At 41.6% G+C, this 23,440-nt stretch overlaps 1 protein-coding gene across 1 annotated transcript in view; it reads right to left on the minus strand.

The window, feature by feature from the left end:
* LOC310852329 (uncharacterized protein) overlaps window positions 1-17,124 on the minus strand; it is a 41,426-nt gene extending 24,302 nt beyond the window's left edge. Inside the window, exons 1-9 of the mRNA XM_083755718.1 lie at window positions 16,778-17,124; window positions 14,749-14,849; window positions 14,598-14,667; window positions 14,099-14,229; window positions 11,759-11,844; window positions 9,858-9,957; window positions 8,307-8,350; window positions 6,511-6,588; window positions 4,415-4,611 (exon numbers count right to left, since the gene is read on the minus strand). Of these exons, the coding sequence (XP_083611844.1) occupies window positions 4,415-4,611; window positions 6,511-6,588; window positions 8,307-8,350; window positions 9,858-9,957; window positions 11,759-11,844; window positions 14,099-14,229; window positions 14,598-14,667; window positions 14,749-14,849; window positions 16,778-16,946 (976 nt within the window). The 5' untranslated portion in view covers window positions 16,947-17,124. The remainder of the gene's footprint in view (window positions 1-4,414; window positions 4,612-6,510; window positions 6,589-8,306; window positions 8,351-9,857; window positions 9,958-11,758; window positions 11,845-14,098; window positions 14,230-14,597; window positions 14,668-14,748; window positions 14,850-16,777) is intronic.
* Between the last annotated feature and the right edge of the window lie 6,316 nt (window positions 17,125-23,440).

Genomic DNA, 23,440 nt, shown 5'->3' on the forward strand with positions numbered 1-23,440 from the left:
ACCTTCAACAGAGAATATCTGAGGGGCTTGGAGGTAGGAGCAAGCAAGCCAGTTACAGCCATTTAATTTAAATTAGCTCACTATCTAGTGAAAGACAGGCATTTTTTGCCCACAAAATGGTTAATAGTTATATTATCACAGCTACCCAAAGATGGCTCAGCCTGCAAACAGGATCAGCCAGGATCATGCTGACATTCTGTGCTCAGGACAATTCTTCTGGATGACTGTTTCCAGGTGCTGAGGAGGAATTTTAACCAGCAGTGGGAAACCTGTGCTCCTCCAGATGTTGTTGGACTCTAGTTCCTAACAGTCACAGCCAGCAGAGCCAATGGGGTCAGGGATGATGTGACCGGGGAGTCCAGCAACATCTGGAATGGTACAACAGGTCCCCCCCCCGATTTAAACCCTGTTGTTGCCATCACAGTATATCAGATTAGTTTATTTATATCTAGCCATCAGACCATCACAAAGCAAGCGTTTAGCAAATGTAATTCCATATTTGTATAAAAGTCACATGCATTAACATAAATAAATAGACACAGACCTAAATAAAACTATATACAATATAAAATGAAAAGTTCTGAACCTCCAGGACAAATCACAGCAGTCCCCACCTTTTTTAAAAAAAAAACACCTCTATTTTAACACAGATCAAAATTAAGAAAATCTAAACAAATCTGAATAGAATTATATAAAACCTAAATAAAAGATAAGAACAAATGTATGCCACAGTGTAGATATTGCTACACTAAAATCTGCTTCAACAGAATTACCACTGGTGTTCCATTTTATTTGCTCCTGTTCCCTTTCACAAAATCACATAACTGTAGAATTTGATTTGATGCCAATGATCATCTAGTCCAATCCCCTGCAATTCAGGAATCTTTTTGCCCAGCTTGGGGCTCAAACCCACAACCCAGAGATGAAGATTTTCATGCTCTACTAACTGATCTATCCCAGGTACTAACCAAGGAGGTCTACACTGATAAAGAGAGATGATAGTTACGACAATAACTCTGTAAATTATTCCACAGCTAAAACAAAATAAGCTCTGGAGAAACAAGCCATAGTTTGTTTGCCTGCCTGTGAAATGATTTTCAGTTTGTGGAACACACTGTGCTGAAAACAAGCCACGGCTTAGCGTTATGTTCAACCACAGCCTAGAATGTATGATGTGCTCCTTAGTAATAATGAGTATAAACAATGTCTTTGAAAACAGCTCAGCAAAGAAATCTTATCTGACTGAATGGTTGGCCCACCTAGTCATGTATCTAACTGACTCTGGGTTTCCATGTCGGACACGTCAGCCCTTGATGCTTGCAAGTATATCAACAATTGATGATGGCACACAAGACGATTTAAAAGCCTGGGCAGGATGATATGGGAGTAGACAGTCCCCTGAAGCAACTAGGCCTTGAGCAATTTAGGAAATTAAAGATGAGCATGCTAAATTGAACCTGGAAACACACAGGTAGCCGAAGTAACTGGAATAATAAGTCCCAGTTATCAGATTTAAGTTCTGAGTGCCATTTTCAGTCCTACGGATGAAGTTTCCAAGCTGCTTGTGAATACTTTAGCTCTGAAATATCTAGAGCCAAGACCATTTTGTCTCAACTGAGGCCAAGTCCGTCTTTTCTTAAAAGAGGCTTCAGCTGGAGAATCACCAAAGTCGATAGGCTTGACTTGTACACAGAGGAGGTCATGGTTTTCTCCTCCATCTCAGCAGAGCTAAATGGCAGACTACTCTGCTGATTTCAGTGGTGCAGGACTTCAAACTAATTCATAGAATCATAGAATTGTAGAGTTGGAAGGACCCTGACAATTGTCCAGTCCAACCCCCTGCAATGCAGGAATATGCAGCCGCCCCATAAGGGGATTGAACCTGCCACCTTGGCGTTATCAGCACCACACTCTTATCAACTGAGCATGTGAAGGAACAGATCTATGCAATAATATTAAATATTTTTCTTCATAAATAATCCATCACTAGAAGAACATCATAAGCCAAACAGTACCAGGACAATGCAATTTATCATTACTTTCGAAATGGCTTTACTCCTCAATGTTTTTAAATCTAAACAAAAATAACTTCCTGCAGCTCGATTCATTATAGCTCATGAGTTCTGTTAGAACTTTTATAATAAGAAAAATACATTTTAAAATCACAAAATTAGCAGAGCTCTTACACCAATTATGTTTTTTAAAACCCTTCATATTCCCCACTGAAATAATAAAAAGAGCATCTCTAGTTCAACCAACTAGTTTATCTAATCCTGCCATACAAAATATTTAGCAAAGTAAACAATTAAAGTAGATAGGCCTGGAGTCCTTTTTCTGGTGTACGTGTCAAAACAATTATATCTAAAGATATTTGAGAAATCTGCCTATTTCCCATCTGTTATATTTCTACTAGAATAACTTAAAGTTCATGTGAAAGTTCATTTGGAGTTCAAATGTGTCATGTTGGGCCATTTACAAACTAAAAGTTCATTTGAAGGTTAGGTGTATTTTTAATTATTTTTTAAAAGGGTTCCTTGAAGCTTACAACTATTGCTTTTTTGATTCTGATGTTTGTGAAGCTTCATGTATCTGTTCTAGGGTTTTCTTGTTTATCAAATATATATGTGTGTGCACAATCTTTCTGGATTAATATTACATTTGTATTTTAATTGTATAATTTCATTAAAAATTCCTTAACACTAACGGCATGGCGCTATACATTTTTACTTGTTTGGCAGTAAGCCCTATTGAGTTCACGTATCTTAAAGGTAAAGGACCCCTGACAGTTAAGTCCAGTTGCGAACGACTCTGGGGTTGCGGCGCTCATCCAGCTTTACTGGCCGAGGGAGCTGACGTTTGTCCGCAGACAGTTTTTCCGGGTCATGTGGCCAGCATGACTAAGCCCCTTCTGGCAAAACCAGAGCAGCGCACAGAAACACCGTTTACCTTCCTGCCACAGCGGTACCTATTTATCCACTTGCACTTTGACGTGCTTTCGAACTGCTAGGTTGGCAGGAGCTGGTACTGAGCAACGGGAGCTTACCCCGTCGCAGGGATTCGAACCGCCGACCTTCTGATCGGCAAGCCCAAAAGGCTCAGTGGTTTAGACCACAGCGCTACCCGCATGGATCTTACTGTAGTCTAAAAGAAAGAGCAAAAATGATTGAGGATACAAAATTAATGATCCTGTATGTGAGTTGAAGCACCCACCTCTCTCCAACCTTTCACTAGCAATCTGTGGGCAAGAAATGCTGCTTGGATACGTATATTAACTTAGTCTAGCCTATCTCACAAGGCTGTTGCTATTATTATCTATTTGATTTCTAACCTACTCTACACCGTAAGATCACAGGGCAGGTTACAACAATATAACATTCATTATTTAAATTAGTTTTTAAATGAATTACTGTTACAGGAATAGGGTAGGCCTATAATAATAATAATAATAAGAAGAAGAAGAAGAAGAAGAAGAAGAAGAAGTATCTTGAGTGGAAAAGAAAGATACAAAAAGTTAATGTCATTCCCTTGCTTTACATGCAACACTTTATAGTCCTGATATTTATAGCAAAATATCACCACCACTACCCAAAAGGTAGACAGGGAAGAAAGTGCTTAAACAAATAAACCCCAGTAACATCCTCTGTCCAGCACAGGCTAACAGCAACAATGAGTTTTCTTGTTTTATCTACCACTCTGATAATGCCCCTTTCCTGAGTGGGAGTGGTCACCATTCCTTCCTTTGGTTACTTATCAACAGTGATTAAATTCCTTAGCAAAGGTGCTGCTTGCCCAGTGCTGAAGCCTTACAGTACTGTACCTCCACAGTTTGCTTTCTAACTTTCTATACAAAATATCCAATTGACTCACTTAAAATTGAAAACTAAGTCTAGGGCCCATGGCCCAGTGCAAATGTACTCCCCTGCTACCAGCCCTGTACTTAAATTAGATTAATTTAGATGTCCATGAGCCTGGAATTTAGAACCTAGGAAGGTGGTACATTTCTCCACATAGCCATGTGCAAGTAGCCACATACAAGTTTAACTCTGGTCTTTGATAGGGATCAGCTCCCCCTGGCACTTCTTGGTTCCTCGGCTTCATGGTACACAGCTCCATCTTTGGTCACACCAGGGGTTGTCAACCTGGTCACTACCGCCCACTAGTGGGTGTTTCAGGATTCTAGGTGGGTGGTAGGGGGTACAACAGCACAAGCTGAATTCTCCTTCCATCGAGCACTGGTGGGCGGTAAGGAAATTTTACCATCAAGAAAGATGCATTAGTGGGCAGTAGGGATAAAAAGGTTGACTGCCCCTGGGTCACACTGTCCTTGCTATGATTCCTTATCCTCTCTACCTGTTTCTTCAACTCATAATCATGTGTTTATGCATGTCTTTACACACCCTCTGCAGACACTAACCTGGGATTTCAGCAAGGGAAACTTGAGAGAAGTCACATGTGACATCTGGCAGGAGATATTCCTTAGGATTACCAATTTCATATACCAACTGTTCTGCCACCGTGCCAAAAGACAAGAGGCCTCCTGTGTTAGGTGGTTTGGATACAATAAAACTTCCATCAGAAGAACATTCTACTATGGGAAAACCGATGTTATGCCTAAAGGGTTGAAAACATTGAATACTTTATTGATTCAGAAAATATATAAGCATCCAAATAACAAGCAATACATGGCAATGGTTAGAGGGGACAAAAATATATCTACTTCCAAAACATATACCCAGAACTTTAAAGGATATAGAACACACACACAGTTTTCAAAGCTCTTGAAGAGTCAAATGACCAGCTGCATTATGGCAAATAAGGAAAAATAACTGGGGAATGAAATGTTTGTGCCCCAAAATCAGAGATGGGGACAAATAAACAGAAGGCAAGCTAAAAAAATAAAACTTAAGAATTTTGAGAAAATTAAAGGCAGATTGACAGGCTGGCTACAATATTTTGAATTGCATGAGGTTTTTAGGCAAGATAAAAAGAAAGGCTTTGCAACAGAATTTTCGGGATTTGAAAAGGAGGTGATCTATAATGAGGAGAAAACGCTTTCAAAAATGTACAAAATTATGCTAGATTGGTCGGTAAAGGAAGAGGAGGTTAAGTGAGTCATGATAAAATGGGCTATGGATATAGGTCATAACATCCAACTTTCAGCATGGGAAAAATCTCAAATTCACGGCATGCTACACTCTTAAAGAAAATTATATGAAGATTTTTTACCACTGGTATTTAATACCCAATAAATTGGCGATGATGTATAAAAATAACTCAAATCTGTGTTGGAAGTGTAATAAAGCACTAGGAACAATATATCATGCATGGTGGAGATGTAAAAAAATGGGATAATTCTGGGATATAATTTATAGTGAGTTAAAAAAGATGTTTAAATTATCATTTCCCAAAAAGCCATAAGCTATCTTTTTAGGAATCATTGGGAATGAGCTCTCCAAAGATATGAAGAAGTTGTTCATGCACGCCACCACGGCAGTGAGAGTATTGTTAGCACAAAACTGGAAAGGAGACCAAATTCAAATGAAGAGAACAGGTAAGTGAAGTTGATGGAATACGCAGAGATGGACAAACTGACAGGGAAGTTAAGAGACCAAGAGTACCAAAAATTTGACAACAATTGTAGTAAATTAAAAAAATATCTGGGAGATTACTGCGGTGATTACAATTTTTTGACTGGGCTTGAATGACTCTTGTAAAGACAACTAGTAGAAACAGTGGAAAACGTGGTAAATAGAATATTAGATACAATTGGAAAGGCATATAACATAGAATTCAATGGACCCAAGTAAGAGGTGGAAAGAAGTCCGGTGCAAACAAAGTAACAACAAAATAAGTAGATAAGTAACATAATATTTATTTTCTCTTTAGTTTATGCATAAACGTTAAAAGTTGGAATGTTCATTGTGCCCAATTGTTTATTGTGAATATTGATGTATATGAAAAGGATGGCTGTAACCTAATTGAAAAACCAATAAAGATGTCTATGGAAAAAAGGAAAAACGAAGGCAAAAAGAAGGGGATGACAGTGTGGAGAACAGAACACTCTGTATTCAATGGTTCCAAAGAATCTGTGGTAGGTTGGGAGCTAACTAGGTTACAGTGAGGCAAAGAATGCACAGTATAATGAAAACGGCTGAAATTAAGGTAAAATTGCATTCAAATATTTAAGCCTGGCCTGGCTAGGCCTCCAAAAACACAGAGAAAAGCAAAGGGGCATAACAATTTCTAAAATGGGATTCATATATTTTGAGGGTTTGGGTTTTCGTTTTTACACGCAAGCTGTATATAAATTTTATGAAATAAATTTGATAAAATAATTTAGACTGCCCACATATACTGATACACATTGTCCTAACATATGATACATATTGTCCTAAAAAGAGAGAAAACGACAAAATAAGCATAAAGAAAAACGATAAATCCCCTTAAGGTGACCCTGTTTCATTTTCACCACATAAATCAAATCAAACTATCAAAAAGGAATCAACATACCAGTCTGGTACCCTATGCCAATCAGTAAATATTCCGCCTGTACATTGAGCACCGCATTCAATTAGATGGCCCGCAAGACTGAAAACCGAGAGTCGTAATATACATTTTAGTTCAGTGGCAGAAACCTTAGTTTACAGTCATTCAACTTTAATCTTTCAGAAGGAAAAGAAAGCTAATCGAAAAATATCCTGTTCATATGACACATGGTTATATGCATCTATAATGGTCAAATTGAGCTTAAGGGATCCCACATAATAGATAAAAGTTTCAAAACTTAATGGATCCACTGGCAGTTTCTATAATCTTTAGCGTATCTTGGAACAGAGTGCTTCTTTGGCCTCTTCCATCTGTTTGATAGTCAGGGAACACATTACTACTATGTAATTAGTCCTCCTGCTTAAATCGACTATGGAATATCAGCAACTAATTTATAATTCTGGTTCATTAACTTCAGAGACTTTGACCTGAGGCCATTTTCCTAGTAAGTCCAAATGAAATCACTGAATCTTAGTGACATCAGTATTCATATGGCTCTGAAGAGATGATGCTAATTACTAATAGGCCTCATTGCATCAATTGCCTTTTTTGGATGGGTGACAATCCTTCAACCCCCCTCTTCTCTTTCTCCCTCAATAGAAAAAGAGTGAAAGAGGAAAGCAAAATCTAGTCTGACAAACACAAAGTCCAAAGATAAATTTGGACCAAAAACTATTGTCAGAGTTGCCTCCAGGTCCCAGCTCACAGAGGACCCACGCTAGTCAGTGATAACATATAAAAGTCTTTATTGAAGATTAGTTTCCATTTCCAAACCGCAGCGTGCAACTCTACGTCCTTGACCTTAGACCGACGAAGCTCCATCTGAGTCTCCGCCTCCTAGACACCAGTTTAAGACTCTAGCTTTACTCCACCTCTTCCGTTGTTCCTTCCTCCTCTGGGTCCTTCTGCTCCCTGGGGTTTCCTCCTTTCTGGTCTCTTCTGACGCTGACCCCCCTGAGTCTTCCCCCTCCTTCCAGCGGGCTTTAGGACCTGGCTCCCTATCCGGGCTGCCTGCTGTGCCGCTCGCCTGTACATTTGAACTTGGCGCGCGCGCCCAGCCGGTAACCTTCCTCTTGACCGTTTCCCCGCTCTCCGATGGAGGCGTGGTCAATCCTGACTCATCTCCTCTCGCTGGTAGTGAGAACACTGGTCCCGATTCCTGGGACTCCTCCCCCCCACTGCGCTCTGGTGGGGAAGCTGGTCCTGATTTCCAACTGCTGCTCTGGGAGTCCCCGCTGGCCCCTTCCTTCTGGGGTTTCCCCCTTGGCACCCCCTTTGCCCTGGCCATCGGCGCTCCCTTCTGTGAATCTTCCGATTCGCTGGAGAGGCTCGTGGAATCCCTCTGACCACTGTCACTGCCTATGCCCCCCTCGGATTCCTCCCCCTCGCTCTCCATTTCCTCCCTCTCCTGTGCCTCTGCTCCTGAACCCCTGACAACTATGCATGCAACATACTTTCTTTGTACATAATTTCCAATTTAGCAGGGGATTTCTATGCAGAAGCCTGCATCAACTTCCTTGGATCCAGATATGCTTCCTGAAACCATGACACTTCTACGTTGGAACTCAAAATAATTTGATATATTTAAATATATCAAATATATTTAATTATATCAAATGATATAATTAAATGTGAAAGCAAACATTGCAGTCATGTTTTTCAAAGTAATGTTTCCATTAGAATTATGCAGAACATAACTGATGTTCATACAGCATTACATTTTAACAGCATTTATCATTTTTTAAAGTCAAATCGTTTACCTTCCAGATGCTAAAAGGCCAAACTCATCTCTCTTCCAGCCAAACTATAAAAGAAATAAAAGGTTTAAAGTGTTAAACATAAAGGTACCCCGACCGTTAGGTCCAGTCACGGACAACTCTGGGGTTGCACACTCATCTCGCTCTATAGGCCAAGGGAGCCAGTGTTTGTCTGCAGACAGCTTCTGGGTCATGTGGCCAGCATGACTAAGCCGCTTCTGGCGAACCAGAGCAGCGCATGGAAACACCGTTTACCTTCCCGAACTGCTTACCTTTCGAACTGCTAGGTAGGCAGGAGCTGGGACTGAACAATGGGAGCTCACCCCGTTGTGGGGATTCGAACTGCCGACCTTCTGATTGGCAAGCCCTAGGCTCTGTGGTTTAGACCACAGCGCCACCCGCGTCCCATTTAAAGTGTTAAGTGAAGTACATTTAAGTGGTGCACTGAATATTAAAATGCAAAGAACAGTTCATCACAACCTACCCTAGAGGTAGGTTGAGCCCAATTTCCCCACTGCCTGTATTCACAAACACACACGCTATCATGAAAAGAAAGCCATTGGGTGAGGACTACGTGATGCCTAGGTACACATTCTATCCTTCCCCTTGGGACAGATAATTTGCATGGATGCATGGCAAGGGAAAGAGCCTGTAGTGAACTGAATTGTGTCCTGAAAATTAAATAGACATGAATAAACAATGGAAGAACATTTTACGGATATAAAGAGGAGTATTCTCAATATCTGCAAACCAGGACACAATGCAGCTGGCTTTCAAAATTCCTTTGGTAAATATAAAACTTGTATAGATAAGGATCTGCAGCATGAATAGCAAAACCTCTGGAGGTACGGCTTTCAATGCAAAGGACATGATTTACAAACAAAATGAAAAAGTGACGTCTCTGACTTTTTATACACCAAATATGTTAAAGAGCTACATACTTGCAGAAATTCGTTTTAGACTAACCAGACGTTTAGATAAAAATTGCTAACCCATTAAAAAAAAATTTAAAGTTGACCTTTTGTGCCACCTTGTGGCAAGCGAAATCATTTTCATGGTGTAAATATTTTTGTTCTGTAAAAACTACAAATGAGAGAAAGGTAGTTAAATAATGCTAGATTTATCAGAGGAAGTTCATTAACATGGATGACATTTTTTTCCTAAAAAGTAGCTAGGTTGGCCTGATAATATGAGGATTTGCTTGTCTCCATAGTTCTTTTAGAACTACAACGAACTACTAGAACCCCCAACCTAGGTTTCAGATAGAAATATACAGGTTTCATCCACTTATGATAACAAGAGTTTGAAAAAGACAGGGAAGGGGTTGCAAAGCTAAGTTAGCTCTTGATCTCTTGATCACTGTCTAACTACTTTCTAAATAAGCATATTTCATCAAGTTGGATGCTTCTGAAATAATCAAAACTAATGAAAATACATTTGCACTTTACTTCAAGGGCCTGTAATTAAAATAACAAAAACTGGAAACCTGTTCAATATTCATACGGATGACTCCTAGAGGAAGAAACTGTTTTGGAAGCATTGATTCACACTTACGGAATGAATTAGTGGTCCCAATACAAGGCTACTGTCAACACATCTTCCTGTCACCACAATGTCTGCTCCTAAATCAAGAGCTCTGCTTATTGGCCTTGCACTGAAGAAACAGAAGTATTGATCATTAAAACACTAGATATACTCATTCACCTTTCAAAATAATTGAACATTCGATCTTAAAGATTTAAAATTAAATCCAGCACACGGTTCTTGAATGAACATCCCCTCAATTCAATTGAGCTCGTGAGAGAAAAGATCTTGCAGCCAGAATCATTGATTATATTCTCAATATTACACACAACAAAATATTACTGGGCAGAGAGCAACAACATGATGAACGAGGGATCTTGTGCCCCAGAGTTTATAATGCCCCAGAGACACACTCAGTAGGCAGCCTTACACAAGCCACCACCTCTCAGGTTCAGATTCCCATCTGTAAAAAAATAAAATGATACAAAAATGCCTTAAAAGGTTAGGATAGGTTTGGCTAGGTTGATAAAATATTGCTGTCTAACCTTGAACCTGAAGAATGCTATCCTAACCCCTTGATCTACAGGTTGAAAATGGTTTGGATAGGAGAAGAGATCCACCAGCAGAGTGGCTATTTCTACCGCAGAATCCTCTGCTATACCTGCAGAAAACTCTCCAGGAATAGATCTGTCACAGGCAATGTTTCCACTATCTTTAGTAGCTAACATTAGGCCATGTGATGAAGCATTCCAGGGATGAGATACAGGTGGGGCAAATCCCCTTCACTCCCACAGGAGACCCCAAGATCAGGCATATAACTTCCTTTCTACTGGCTAGAATGCAGTATGCACATATCTGAAATGCCTTTCTCAAACTACAGTGGTACTTGGAAGTCAAACGGAATCCGTTCCGCAAGTCCGTTCGACTTCCAAAACATTCAGAAATCAAGGTGTGGTTTCCAATTGGCTGCAGAAAGCTCGTGCAGGCAATCGGAAACTGCGGGAACCACGTTGGACATTCGGGTTCCAAAGAACGTTCACAAACCGGAACACTCACTTCCGGGTTTACGGCGTTCGGGAGCCAAAACATTTGACTCGCAAGGCGTTCGGGATCCAAGGTACGACTGTACTGTAGAAAGAAGCCTTAACTCTTCAGCTAAGGCAGGGATAGGCAAACTCAGCCCTCCAGATGTTTTTTGGGACTACAAATCCCATCATCCCTAGCTATCAGGACCAGTGGTAAGGGATGATGGAAGTTGTAGTCACAAAAACACCTGGAGGGCCGAGTTTGCCTATGCCTGAGCTAAGGCATCACACTTCCTGTCCCTGCAAATTGACACTAGAGGTGGGAGGGGCAAGGTGTGACGAGCCAATCCAACACTTGTGCTGCTGTACTCATACAGTGGTGCCTCGCTAGACGAAAAGAATCTGTTCCGCGATTCTCTTCGTCTAGCGGTTTTTTCGTCTTGCGAAGCAAGCCCATTGACAGCTTAGCGGATTAGCGCTACAGCTGTCTAGCGGCTTCTAGTGATCAGCTGTTAAGCGGCTTATCAGCGGAACAGCTGATAAGCGGCTTAGTGGCTTAGGAAAAGGGCGGGAAAAGCGGGAAAAAACTCCGGGGGGACGCAAGATTTTTTTGTCTTGCAAAGCAACCCCATAGGGAAATTCGTTTTGCGAAGCGCCTCCAAAACGGAAAACCCTTTCGTCTAGCGGGTTTTCCGTCTTGCGAGGCGTTCGTCTTGCGGGGCACCACTGTACTGTGCCTCACCCCTTCCCTTCTCAGGAACAAGCAGTGGTACTCAGGTGTTCAGAAGGTAGGTGATCAATGCTGCCCCCAGCCCACAGACTGCTACTGCTATTGGCATGCTCTAAAAAGCAGCTCCCCATATAACTTTTTTTTTTTAAACAAGATTAATTTCTTAAAGATCTTACCCAAGGTATACATTCATGCTGTGAATGTTTTCTGGAAACGGCTTCCCATTCTCCTCTTTTGAGGCAGATTCTTTGATGCTATTTAACTGTAAAATACCCAAACTTACGTATGTGATATGAAAATATTTACATTCCAATTCTAATTTATAGGATGGATAAATAAGTAAAGTTTCTGTTATAATTCTAGATAAAATTAATCAATTGCAAGAGGTAAATTAAGTTAGGGGATACTAAATAGGTTTGTTTTCAGAAGAGTGTTCAACATTTAATCAAGAAATTGTGGCTAAATGATTTGGGGAATTGGAAACAAATAACAGGCTTCCCCTCTTCTCGTTTTCTTTCAAAACTTAATTAAAGACTTCCTGATTTTTTCAAACAATAATTTGCCATGGTGACCAAATTAACAAACAATGGTTTGAACAATCTCTACAAACCAGTACTGCAGAGCCTGGGGGAGGGGAAGCGCTCAAGCACATTTAGAAGACTAGAATTCTGATATCTGAACGCCACCCACTGCTTTTATACCAGGAACCTATGGCTGAAAGCAAGCCCCATTATTTTCACTTGATCTTGCTTGCAAGTAAGTGCTAACAGATCACATCATTGTGTAAGGTTCTCTTATCCTTATCCAAAAATATCTGATAGGAAATAAACAAATATAAGTTTATGTTTGCTTAGGGTTGTGAAACGAGTACAGTGTTTATCAAAACAGGACTACTGGCAAGAGTCCCATGATTTTAATGAATATGAGCTATTGTTTTGAATATTCACATTGTTATGCAGTTTACCAATATTAGCCCAAGGATTTTTTTCATAAATAGCAGCCATCACTTTATCAAATAGTAAAATTATTACATGCTAGCATAACCCATGCAAAATTTGTATCATAATAACTGCTGAAGTGAGGTAGTAGTCAACAGGCTACCAATAACTTTTGTTCATCTCAACAGGGATGCCAGAAAATGGGGTGTAGGGAGCAGCGTTAGAAACTGAGATATGAAAACTAGGAGCTAAATGGCCTCTTAAACCTAGGTTATGGGCGCAACAACGGAATGTCTAGGCGTGCTTTTTTATAACAAGAATACAAAGCTGAAAATGAATGAACTGCAGCTAAAATATTATAGATTCAGGTAGGTAGCCGTGTTGGTCTGACCCAGTTGAAATATATATATATAAATTGTCCAGTAGCACCTTAGAGACCAACTAAGTTTGTTCTTGGTATAAGCCTCTGAAGAAGTGTGCATGCACACAAAACCTTATACCAAGAACAAACTTAGTTGGTCTCTAAGGTGCTACTAGACAATTTTTTAAATTTTTAATCTATTTTGACTACAATATTATGTTCATTTTTCCCATAGTCTAGTCCTTCCCCTGCCCACCCCACTAATATTCTTAAGAGGGGCTCTTCTCCAGTCTTCAGAGAGTAGCTGGAAGAGGGGAGGCAGAAAAAGGTCCTCCTTTCCTTCCACTCTGCTCTTTTAATCTGAAATCTTAGGCGCAGTATTGTGCCCAGAGCTCAGAAACTACTTGAGCTAATGAAATTCTCTTGTCACAAAATGCACCTAGAAACACAATGGGAGTTTTGAACACTGGTGGTGTCAGGGACTGGACTGAGAAGGAACCCCCTCTCAGGGGACCCCCCCTCCCTTCTCCTGAACCTCCCCAAGGACAGGAGGACAGCATAGATTTAGAACAGTGGTTTGCAGAAGGGCATAGTTCAGAGGCTGCAGAGGGGAGAAGCTGGGAGATACTGGAAGAGGAACAGCAGGAAGAGGAAACACCAAGGGAGACACAGCTGACAGACTCAAGTGTTTTTTGAAAGCATTCCTGACCTCCCCTCTCCTAAGACTAGGCAGGCATTGAGGCTAATAGAACAGAAAGCTCAGCAGCAGAAAGCTCAGATTAGCCGACGTAGGGGTGACGTAGAATAGTAGAGACGGAGGGGGTGGGACTTTATTTGGAGCAATGCCATTTCTAGAGAGAGACCGCATTCCTTTGTCTCCTGCTGTGATTATTGAATAAACTAATTGGGAAGAACTCTTCTTTTATCTTCCCAACTAATTGGGAAGAACTCTTCTTTGCTGCCACCGGAGAGGGATCTGATTCCTCGAAGCCTGACAGGTGGGGAGGACGAATACGGACAAAGGAGACCTCACTGTCTCCTAACTCCATGGATTATCTACTGTATTTGTGTAATGTTGGTGACATTTGTTTAATGTACACACTAAGGACCTGACCAGACTTCAGGCTTCTACGACAAACATATATGCTGTTTTAAAACTGTATGAAAAGTAACAACCTTCCTATTAATTTTTATAAGGAAATAAAACATCCAAATACCTCTCCCATTAAATCATCACCGGTAATAGCAGCAATCTTCAAGTCGACGCCAGCTTTTTTGGCCACTTCTTGGAGTGCAGAAGCACAGACAAGAGGATTCATTCCACCAGCATTGCTTACAACACGAACACCTAAGAAAGGCAAAAAAAAAATAGGATTCTGAACAATGTATATACACTGTTCATGTATGTACGCACACATATAAATTGATTTCTCTGTTGTTTGCTTCTACTCAGATGGTTACTAAAAGTTAGCTACAAATTACAGCTGGCTGCTCTAATCCATACCTCTGACTGGACTAAAACAGACCTTTAAACAGACACTTGGGAGTCAGTAAGGAGTTGCTACAGGCAAGAAGAGTTTTTGTAAACTGGAGGAGAATTTGGCTCAGTTCTATTCAATCAAGGTTTTACAAGCCAAGGTTTAAAACAAGCACATGGGTCAAGTACCCTCCCCCCCCCCCACAGACATTACAGCAATATAAAATACAAAATCATACCTTTCCTGTGTATGTCCTTTATATAGGGAGCCATTGCAGTTAATACAAAATCAGGAGTATATCCTAAATCCTAAAAGAAATGAAAATTAAATTGCAAATGTTTTTATTAGAATAATTTTTTAAAAAAATTTGCTTCAGAAGAATTACTCACTGGAGATCTAGCTTTGGCAGTAGCTAGTAGAGACATTGTAATTTCAGAAAGGTAATCAAAAACCAGGAAATCCAGTTTTCCTCCATAGAGTAGTTGAGGAACTAATACAAAGAAATAAAACTGTCTTTAGTAAGAACACACACACACTCACATTGCAAAAACATTGAATGCAAAACAGTTCAGGAATATGGGCTTTGCAGCAAATAGACTTATGGGTTAATAATAATTCTTTAAAATATAATTCAAGGCCAATGAGCTACATATATGCAATGGCTAATTTCTTAAAGTCAAATCCCAAGACCACAGTTCATGACTAACCTGTAAAATTTGGCCTTTAATTCCAAGGACGGCTATGATAGCATATTACACTAACAACAGATTTTGGCTCAAAAGGAACATTTCGGTGGACGTTTACATTGGAATGGTGAACTGAAACTAGTTTATAACCCAGCCCTATGCATTTTTATTCACATTAAATCTGAGGGAATTAAGCTGAGATTACTCTGTAATAAAAGTGTCTTACAGGGAAAGTACCTATGCAAACTGCCCAGAAGTGACAACTCCTTTTTACATTAAAAGGTTTAGGATCACACTATACAGTCAGAGAAAGGTATAAAATTGTTGTGGCAAAATATCAAAGAAAGTGAAATGGGTAAAAAGCTAAGATCAACTAAAAGGAAGTATAAGTGTCAAATACTGAGAGTAATAATGTTCTAACTAAAAAGTGTCTACAGTAAGTAAAAGGTGACCACTAAGTTGGTTGTCAAAACTGAGGAATGCCATATGGAAATTACTTTAATAGTACACCATTCATAGATACATATGTTGCTGCTCTCCAAATCAGTTCCCACATGCCTCTTGGGACTGCCAATCAGAAGGTCGGCGGTTTGAATCCCTGTGACGGAGTGAACTCCCATTGCTGTGTCCCAGCTTCTGCCAACTTAGTAGTTCGGAAGCACGCCGGTGCAAGCAGATAAATAAGTACCGCTTTTTATTCCTTTTCTATTCTGTCATGGTGTTCTGTTGCACCAGCAGCAGTTTAGTCATGTTGGCCACATGACCCAGAAAGCTGTCTGTGGACAAACGCTGGCTTCCTCGGCCTGAAAGCAAGATGAGCGCTGCAACCCCACAGTCGCCTTTGACTGGACTTAACCATACAGGGGTCCTTTATCTTTTTTTTTTTACCTTGTTTACAGGATTTACTCCCAAGCATTTAAGCCTCAGAGTCATGTTCACAATATACATTTACAGACGAAACCATATACTCCTTTTACATCATTTTCATCACGCCAAACTGTGATTACACAGTTGCTAGACGATCAGAAGTTTTGGATACTCCAAGGCTGCACGCTGACCTGTAAATCCCACTAAAACAGATGCTCCTTAGTCCTGAGGTTCGATTGCATCGTTGCATGCAATCTGAGAGGTTGCAGCTAGTAAACAAACAACGTAAGTTTGCAGCAACTTCAGCGCCATCTGCTGTTTTATCTTTTGGCCCGATTTCACCCCCAAACTTCGAATGAATCAAGCCAAGAAGGAACGGGGCTGCTTTTGCAAGGTGAGCCTGTGCGGAACCTAACCCAAGCAATTGTAAGGGCAAGTGAGTGCAAAGGTGCGTTCAGATGGCATGATCAGGGACAGCAGGCCAGGCGAAAGAGTCTGCGAGGAAGCGCGCAGAAACTGCAGCGAAGGCTAAGGGGGCGAGAAGCGAGTGAGGAACTTAGTAATGGAGATCGTGAATCTGTGCACGCCGGTTTGGACATATTCGAGGCATGCAAAGCATCTCGCGCCACTGCATTCAACGGTGCCCACACTCCCAGATAAGCGTGGCAAAAGGAGTGCAGCCGAACAGCGCGATAGGCTCAGAAGGGAACTCCGCGGAGTGGAGCGGAGCAGATACCCGGGGAAGGCGCGGAGGGAGTTTTTCTTTTTCCCGCCTCCACGTCCGAGGGGTTTCCCGGCGGGCAACCAGCAGGAGGAGCTTGCCGCCCGGTGCAGGCGCGCAAGGCCGCGGCTCCCTGCGTAATACCTGAGGCCGCCGTGTCTCCCCAGAAGCCCGAGGCGCAGCCGATCCGCACCGGGCTCGCCTGAGGGGCGCACGGCTCGCTGCTCCAACAGCGGCGGCTGCTGGTCCACCGCGAGAGGCGCGGGGCGGCGGCGGCCGCCGGGAGCCTCAGCAGCAGCGCGGCGCCGCTCATGGTGCTTCTTCCTGGGCGAGAGGCGAGGCCTGGGCGGGCTCGGCCGAGGAAGTGGCGCGGAGAAGGAGGGCCGCCGGGCGCCGCCAGTCAGCGCCCGGGATCCTCGCCCGGACTCTGTCGCCCTCGGCTCTGCCGCCGCCGCCGTGTTGTTCCGCGTTCCCGCAGCTTTCCCGGTTCTTCAAAGCGGGCTCCGCCGTTCTCCTCCATGGGGTGTTGCCTGTGGGTGGCAGGCAGAAATGCGGCTGGTGAAGCGGCCCGCCGCCATTCCCTCTCCAGAGTTGCGGTTGTAGTTTTTCCAAGTTTCCGACCGTAGAAGCTGCTGCACCTTTTTGGAAATGCTAACCTCCTGGAGTTGTTAAAAACCCAGGAATCTTTAAGAAACAAAGGCGTCAGGCAGCTGATGAAGGTGCAGGAGCTCTCAGGCAAAATGACCCTGACCAGGATTTAACAACTCTTCATTGGGCCAAGAGGAGCCAAAGCCTTTCACTATAGGAGTGTTTGCTGCTTTACATCAGAAGCTACCTTATACCAGTTCATTTAGACCGATATTGTCCACAACAGCAGTCAAGGACCTCAACAGCTTCCACCTAACGAATATTCTGAAACTCGAACCCAGGATCAGCCACATTCAAGACATGCTCCTCCACTGACTTCCCTCCCCAAATGCATACCTTTGCTGCTCCTTGAGTTAAATAAATATAGAAGGAAAAGGTGTACCAGTGATGAAAACACCCTTTCCAATACTAGCCTTACATGGCTGTCATTTTCCCCAATACATTTTGCTGCCAGAAACAAAAGATCAGATGCCTCATCCTGTTTCATATACAGAAGCTGAATGGACCAGCAGCAGAATATTGAATTCACACTGGTCTGGAAACAGGATCCTCCTTTGCACCTGAAGGCAGCAGGCTAGCTTAGGGACCGCAAACCACGGGGTCCATACACTCTTATCTTAAACTACCCTGCTTCTTCCCCAGCATCTGCTTCCAGGGATGGTTGTCTCACTAGCTAAGGGAGCCGAATATAACAGCAAATAAAAAGAAATTAAAATTGCTATACAGTATGTCAAAGGAAGCAAAAGTTCCATCTGAGAGAAAAAGTGAAAAACAACACACACACATTTTAGGAGTTTTTATTTAGGGTTCCAGTCACTGCTCCCCGTTTTTCAATTCTCGGACAAAAAATCTGTCAGAATTCTGTCCTCAATAAAAACAAATTTAAAAACAGAACATACGCTTGAACGTAACATGTGCAAAGAGTACTTCTTCCCTGTTCCTACATTTTACTTGACTAAATACAGTGGTACCTCAGGTTAAGAACTTAATTCGTTCTGGAGGTCTGTTCTTAACGTGAAACTGTTCTTAACTTGAAGCACCACTTTAGCTAATTGGGCCTCCTGCTGCTGCCGCGCCGCCAGAGCACTATTTCTGTTCTCATCCTGGGTTAGTGGAGTCTAACCTGAAGCGTATGTAACCCGAGGTACCACTGTAGTGCTTTAAACTACGCTTATTAATAGTTGGGGAAGAAACACCATTCTTTGGGTCAACATGAAATGTTGGTGTGCCAAGCATTTTAAAACCTTTTCTGGCAAAAATCCAACAACTTCAAACATACACATTTGCAATATTTTAACAACCTTAATTGAAAGCACCATCAGAAAACTTGGCCATTGTGAGATGCTTAACTTAAAAATTCCTTAGGATTATACTCTGACCAGCAGGAGGCTGTGTTGCACCACCATCAACAGTGGCCAAATCTTGACAATAATGATACTGGTATAAAAAGAGCAGGAATCAATTTAAGCAATGCTATTTTTAGTTTATCATACAATGTGCCAACTATCAGTCACTGAAAAGTTTATAAGCAGAGGCTGGTTTTGCATGATGCAACTCACTACCGTACTTTAGGAAGAGTTGTTGTTGTTTAGTCGTTTAGTCGTGTCCGACTCTTCGTGATCCCATGGACCAGAGCACTCCAGGCACTCCTCTCTTCCACTGCCTCCCACAGTTTGGTCAAACTCATGTTTGTAGCTTCGAGGACACTGTCCAACCATCTCATCCTCTGTCACCCCCTTTTCCTTGTGCCCTCCATCTTTCCCAACATCAGGGTCTTTTCCGGCGAGTCTTCTCTTCTCATGAGGTGGCCAAAGTATTGGAGCCTCAGCTTCAGGATCTGTCCTTCCAGTGAGCACTCAGGGCTGATTTCCTTAAGAATGGAGAGGTTTGATCTTGCAGTCCATGGGACTGGGTCGCAATCAAATTCAGATAGAATAGCCATAGTATAGCTAACAATAACACTGCACGGCAGCCATATTAACATGCCTTTTGGTTATAAAAAACATTAACTTGGATTTCTTGTGCTTTTCTCAGTGAAAAGGCATTTCTGATGCATACTATAGTTTTGCATTTTGTTTTCCTTTTTCAGTCAGTACACAAACCCTAAGGAACTCTAATGCTACCATAAAAAGACAGCAGGTGGCAGTCTATAGTAATTCATAGATACTTAATAGTCTATCGTTGTTTAGTACATGTTCACAAAAGGATTGGTATTTCAAAACTATTTACTAGCCTATTGATCTAACTAAAAAGAAGTTGGCAATGCTGTTGTCTGTGCAGCCTGCTCTAGTCCCTATTGACTTTATGGAGCCATATGGGGCTAGTGTAAACTTGAAACAACTTTTGGAGTAGAAAAGCAATCTTTAATCGTTGTGTCATTGGGTAAGGTTGATCTCATCCCCCACCCCACCTTGTTTTCAATGTAGATCTTCATTCACCCCTTCTTCCCTAGTGGAGAGGAGGAGGATGCCATTTTGTGGTTTGCCTCAGCTGCCAAAATGTCTTGGGCCAGAGTTGCATTGTTCAGATGCAAATCTATCTCTGGATGAAACTCATTAGCTTTGGGAAGTGATTTCACTTTCTGTATTGAGACAAGTGAGGTTATACAACAACTAATCAGATATGTAACTATATTTAGTGCTGCAGCCAAGGATAGGAGCACAATAAAGAAACAAGCAGGGCCGCCAGCCAGGGGGTGAGGGTGGGTGGGACACACATCTCCTGGCCCCAAGCCAGCAAGGAGCCCAGATTCATTTTCATTTTTTAAAAAGTGAAGTCAATCGGATGTCTATAAAGAGGTTTGGAAAGCAAAACGTGGAGACAATGTTCTAAGGCTGCAGATACAACTGTTTTTGCTAAGGTTCCTTCATTACTTTTGCTAAGCAAATCAGGAAGGAATGCTGACCACATGGGAATCGGTTGCAGGAGGGGGAAAAAGAGAGAAGCATGTCTGTGCTGCTAGCCTGATGCTGGATGAAGGAGGAAAGTCTGCCTGTGTACTGGGATACGTTTGTTTAAGCACTTTCTTCCATGACCACATTCATTCATACACTCCCCAAGTGCATTGCCTTTACAGTGTGAAACACAACTGGCTAGCTTTGGTATGTTCTACATGGATGTAACTCATGAAATAAATGAGGTTTGTGATATTGCAGAGGGTGGGCCCGTTTATCATGTCTCCCAACAACCAGTACAGTACTCATCTGTTTGTCATCACTTTTTTATTTTTTATTTTTTATTACTATACAGTAACCATCAAACTAAAATATAAAATGCAAAATGAAGCAACGAATACAACCATAAAATCACAGCTGCAGCAAGTTGAAATTCATGTAGACCGTAATCCAAAGATACTTCTTTCGTTTATCATGGTTGTCAAAAAGTGTGTGTGTTTTGCTGAGAGTTGTGAAACTACACATGCTTGGAGTGTATGCTGCTTCTTTTTGTATACAGGCAATCCACATTTTGTGCAGAAGTTACAGTCTGGACCCATGCGTGCTTCGACAGAGCGCACTTAAAGCATTCTGCCTCATCTCACTCCTGCCCCACCCCTTTTCCGCCCTTTTAGTGATGGTTTTGGGTCACTTCCCGGTTCGGCACCATGTGTGCACACTTGCACATGCATAAATTGGTTGTTGGCTGTAACTGTATCTTGCTTTTGCTCCCAGGAGCTAAAGGCTGTCTTCCCCTCCCCTCTTTTTATTTTTACAACAGCTTTGTGAGGTAGGCTAGACATGTATTGTCAACAAATTGTTTGGGGAGGGGAGCAGAATTCAGACGGCCCAATTCACATACGCTGTACCAGTCGCAGGAAATCTGGTTGGCACCCCTGGATTTCAGCCTCAGTTATACCTGGGGGTTGGGGAAACAACCTGACACAGTGTCCCATTTGCTAAAGAACTCATGAAGGGCATTTTATTTTACTGAGGACAAATGATGATGCACCTTTTGGCCATTTCACAATTAATGTTACATTTCCGGTTGCCAGTAACATTGCTTATTGTATACGATGTTCTGCAAACACATAAACCTGTATCCCATCCAGAAAATTTGTTTGATTTGTCAGTCTTTTCCTGAGACTACTTCATCAAACTGCATTACTCACAAACAGCTGAGTTTGTTGTAGACTCTGTCCTCACCTACTTGCAGAGTATTCTGCAAATATTTGAGCTGATTATTTATCTCCCCCTTGCACATTAGCGCATTAGACCTTTGTTGAGCAAATGGAGTTCACTGTCTTCTGCTCAAGGTAAAGCATACACTGCAATCTTTGAATAAAGAACTTAAAGCTAACCTTTTATAAATGAGCCGAAGTCCTTCAAATATCTGTAGATCAGTCAAATGAAATCGGGCAATGTTGTGTTCCGGAAGCTGGGGCACGAACTAACCAAAGAATATTAAAATCTGATGTTGACAAATGCTTCCAAATCTTGTTCATTGTATGAGTGCTCAGTAGGTAGAGTGTGAGACTCTTAATGTCATGGTTTTAGGCTCAAGCCCCACGTTGGGCAAAAGAAAACTGCATTATTGAGGGTTAGACTAGATGGCCCTCATGGTCCCTACCAGCTATACAATTCTATGATTCTATGAACGCAACCACATCTTACAAACTCTGGAAGACATAGAAACTACAGCAGAAAAAAATACTATTGTATTTCTAATGCTATTATCAAATTGTCTCCTTTATAATCTAAGATGCAGTTTAATCTTCAATCAGACATGTTGAATAAAACTCATGTGATTGTTATAAAGGGATGTAATTTTCCCTCCTCTGAATTTGGTTTGAATGTGGCACTACTGTATGTGTAGTCAAGCAATATTTTGTTGTCTCTATTGCCAGGAGAAGCATGTACAGTAGCAGCAAAATGAGTATTTTCAAAATAAAATTGGTAATGAATATTTTCTGTGTTATGTGGAAGCAAGAGACTGGCAGGTGGGCCGAGACGCAGAGCACACCCCAAACAATGGCTCTGCCCGCCAGGAAGAAAGCCAAAGAGGGTGAGTAAGTGAGGGTGGCAAAACACTGCAAGCAGCCATGCAAGCTCCCCCCCCCCCCCGCTCCATCATGCTCTTTTTGCGTTATTTTGGCACTGTTTCTTGCTTGTTATTATTCATTTATATGTTGCCCATCTGACTGCATTGCCCCAGCCACTCTGAGCAGCTTCCAACAAATTATAAAGCATCAAACATTAAAAACTTCCCTATACAGGGCTGCCTATACATGGTTCAAATCATGTATTTATTTATTTCACAGTGATGCGCATAATGGGGGTGGGGGTGGTTGGTTGCCTGTACAAGTTCTGATTCCATTCTAAAGCAGGAGCTCTAAACTTCAATCTTCACGTTAACACAAAGTACAACTTCCATCCCATCATTGCTGTGGTACACAAATGTAAACAAAGTTGCTATGTACGTTCTTGCTGTGTCCTAACCTATTGCCCAAGTTTCTGAACTGCCTTATAAACAGATATTTCCATTCCCATTTCGCTTTTTAAAAAAACAAACCCAAAAGTTAATCTTAACAGGAATGTTCAGGATAACTTTCCAATGTCCCTTTGAAAGAAAAGGCTAACAAAGATCAGCTCAAACCTCTATGTACACAACCAATGGGATTTATAAAGTTTGACCTAAAAACTAACCAAATACCATTTTTACCTTTCTTATCAGTTTGAGAAAGGTACATGAGTATCTAGGCTTAAGAAATCTGCCTTCCATCTCCATCTGCATTAATCATTCAGGAGCTGCTTGAGAAATCCGTCAATAAACCACAAAAGCCTCAAAATTGCTCAATTCAGTCCACAAAGGGATTTACTTTGGCCTCTAAAAATGAATTGCCCATTCTTCTATTCATTTTCTAAAGATTTGTCTCTATAAGGACACCTTAGCAAAACCAAAAGCACTTAGAATGGCAAAGTAAATGCTGTCAGGGTCTTGATTAAATGCAGCAAATTACCTCTCTTCTGACTCCCTCCCTCCCTCCCTCCCTCCCTCTCTCTCTCTCTCTCTCTCTCTCTCTTGTGTGTGTGTGTGTGTGTGTGTGTGTGTGTGTGTGGTGTTGTTGTTGTTGTTGTTTGTATCAACATAACAACAAAACTATGAAGAAGAGTAAGGAGCATCTTGGTTTGTGCCAAAATTTTATCAAGAGATTTTAAGGATCAA

The sequence above is a fragment of the Podarcis gaigeae genome, assembly GCF_964106915.1.
Source record: "Podarcis gaigeae genome assembly, chromosome: 9".
NCBI lineage: Eukaryota > Metazoa > Chordata > Lepidosauria > Squamata > Lacertidae > Podarcis > Podarcis gaigeae.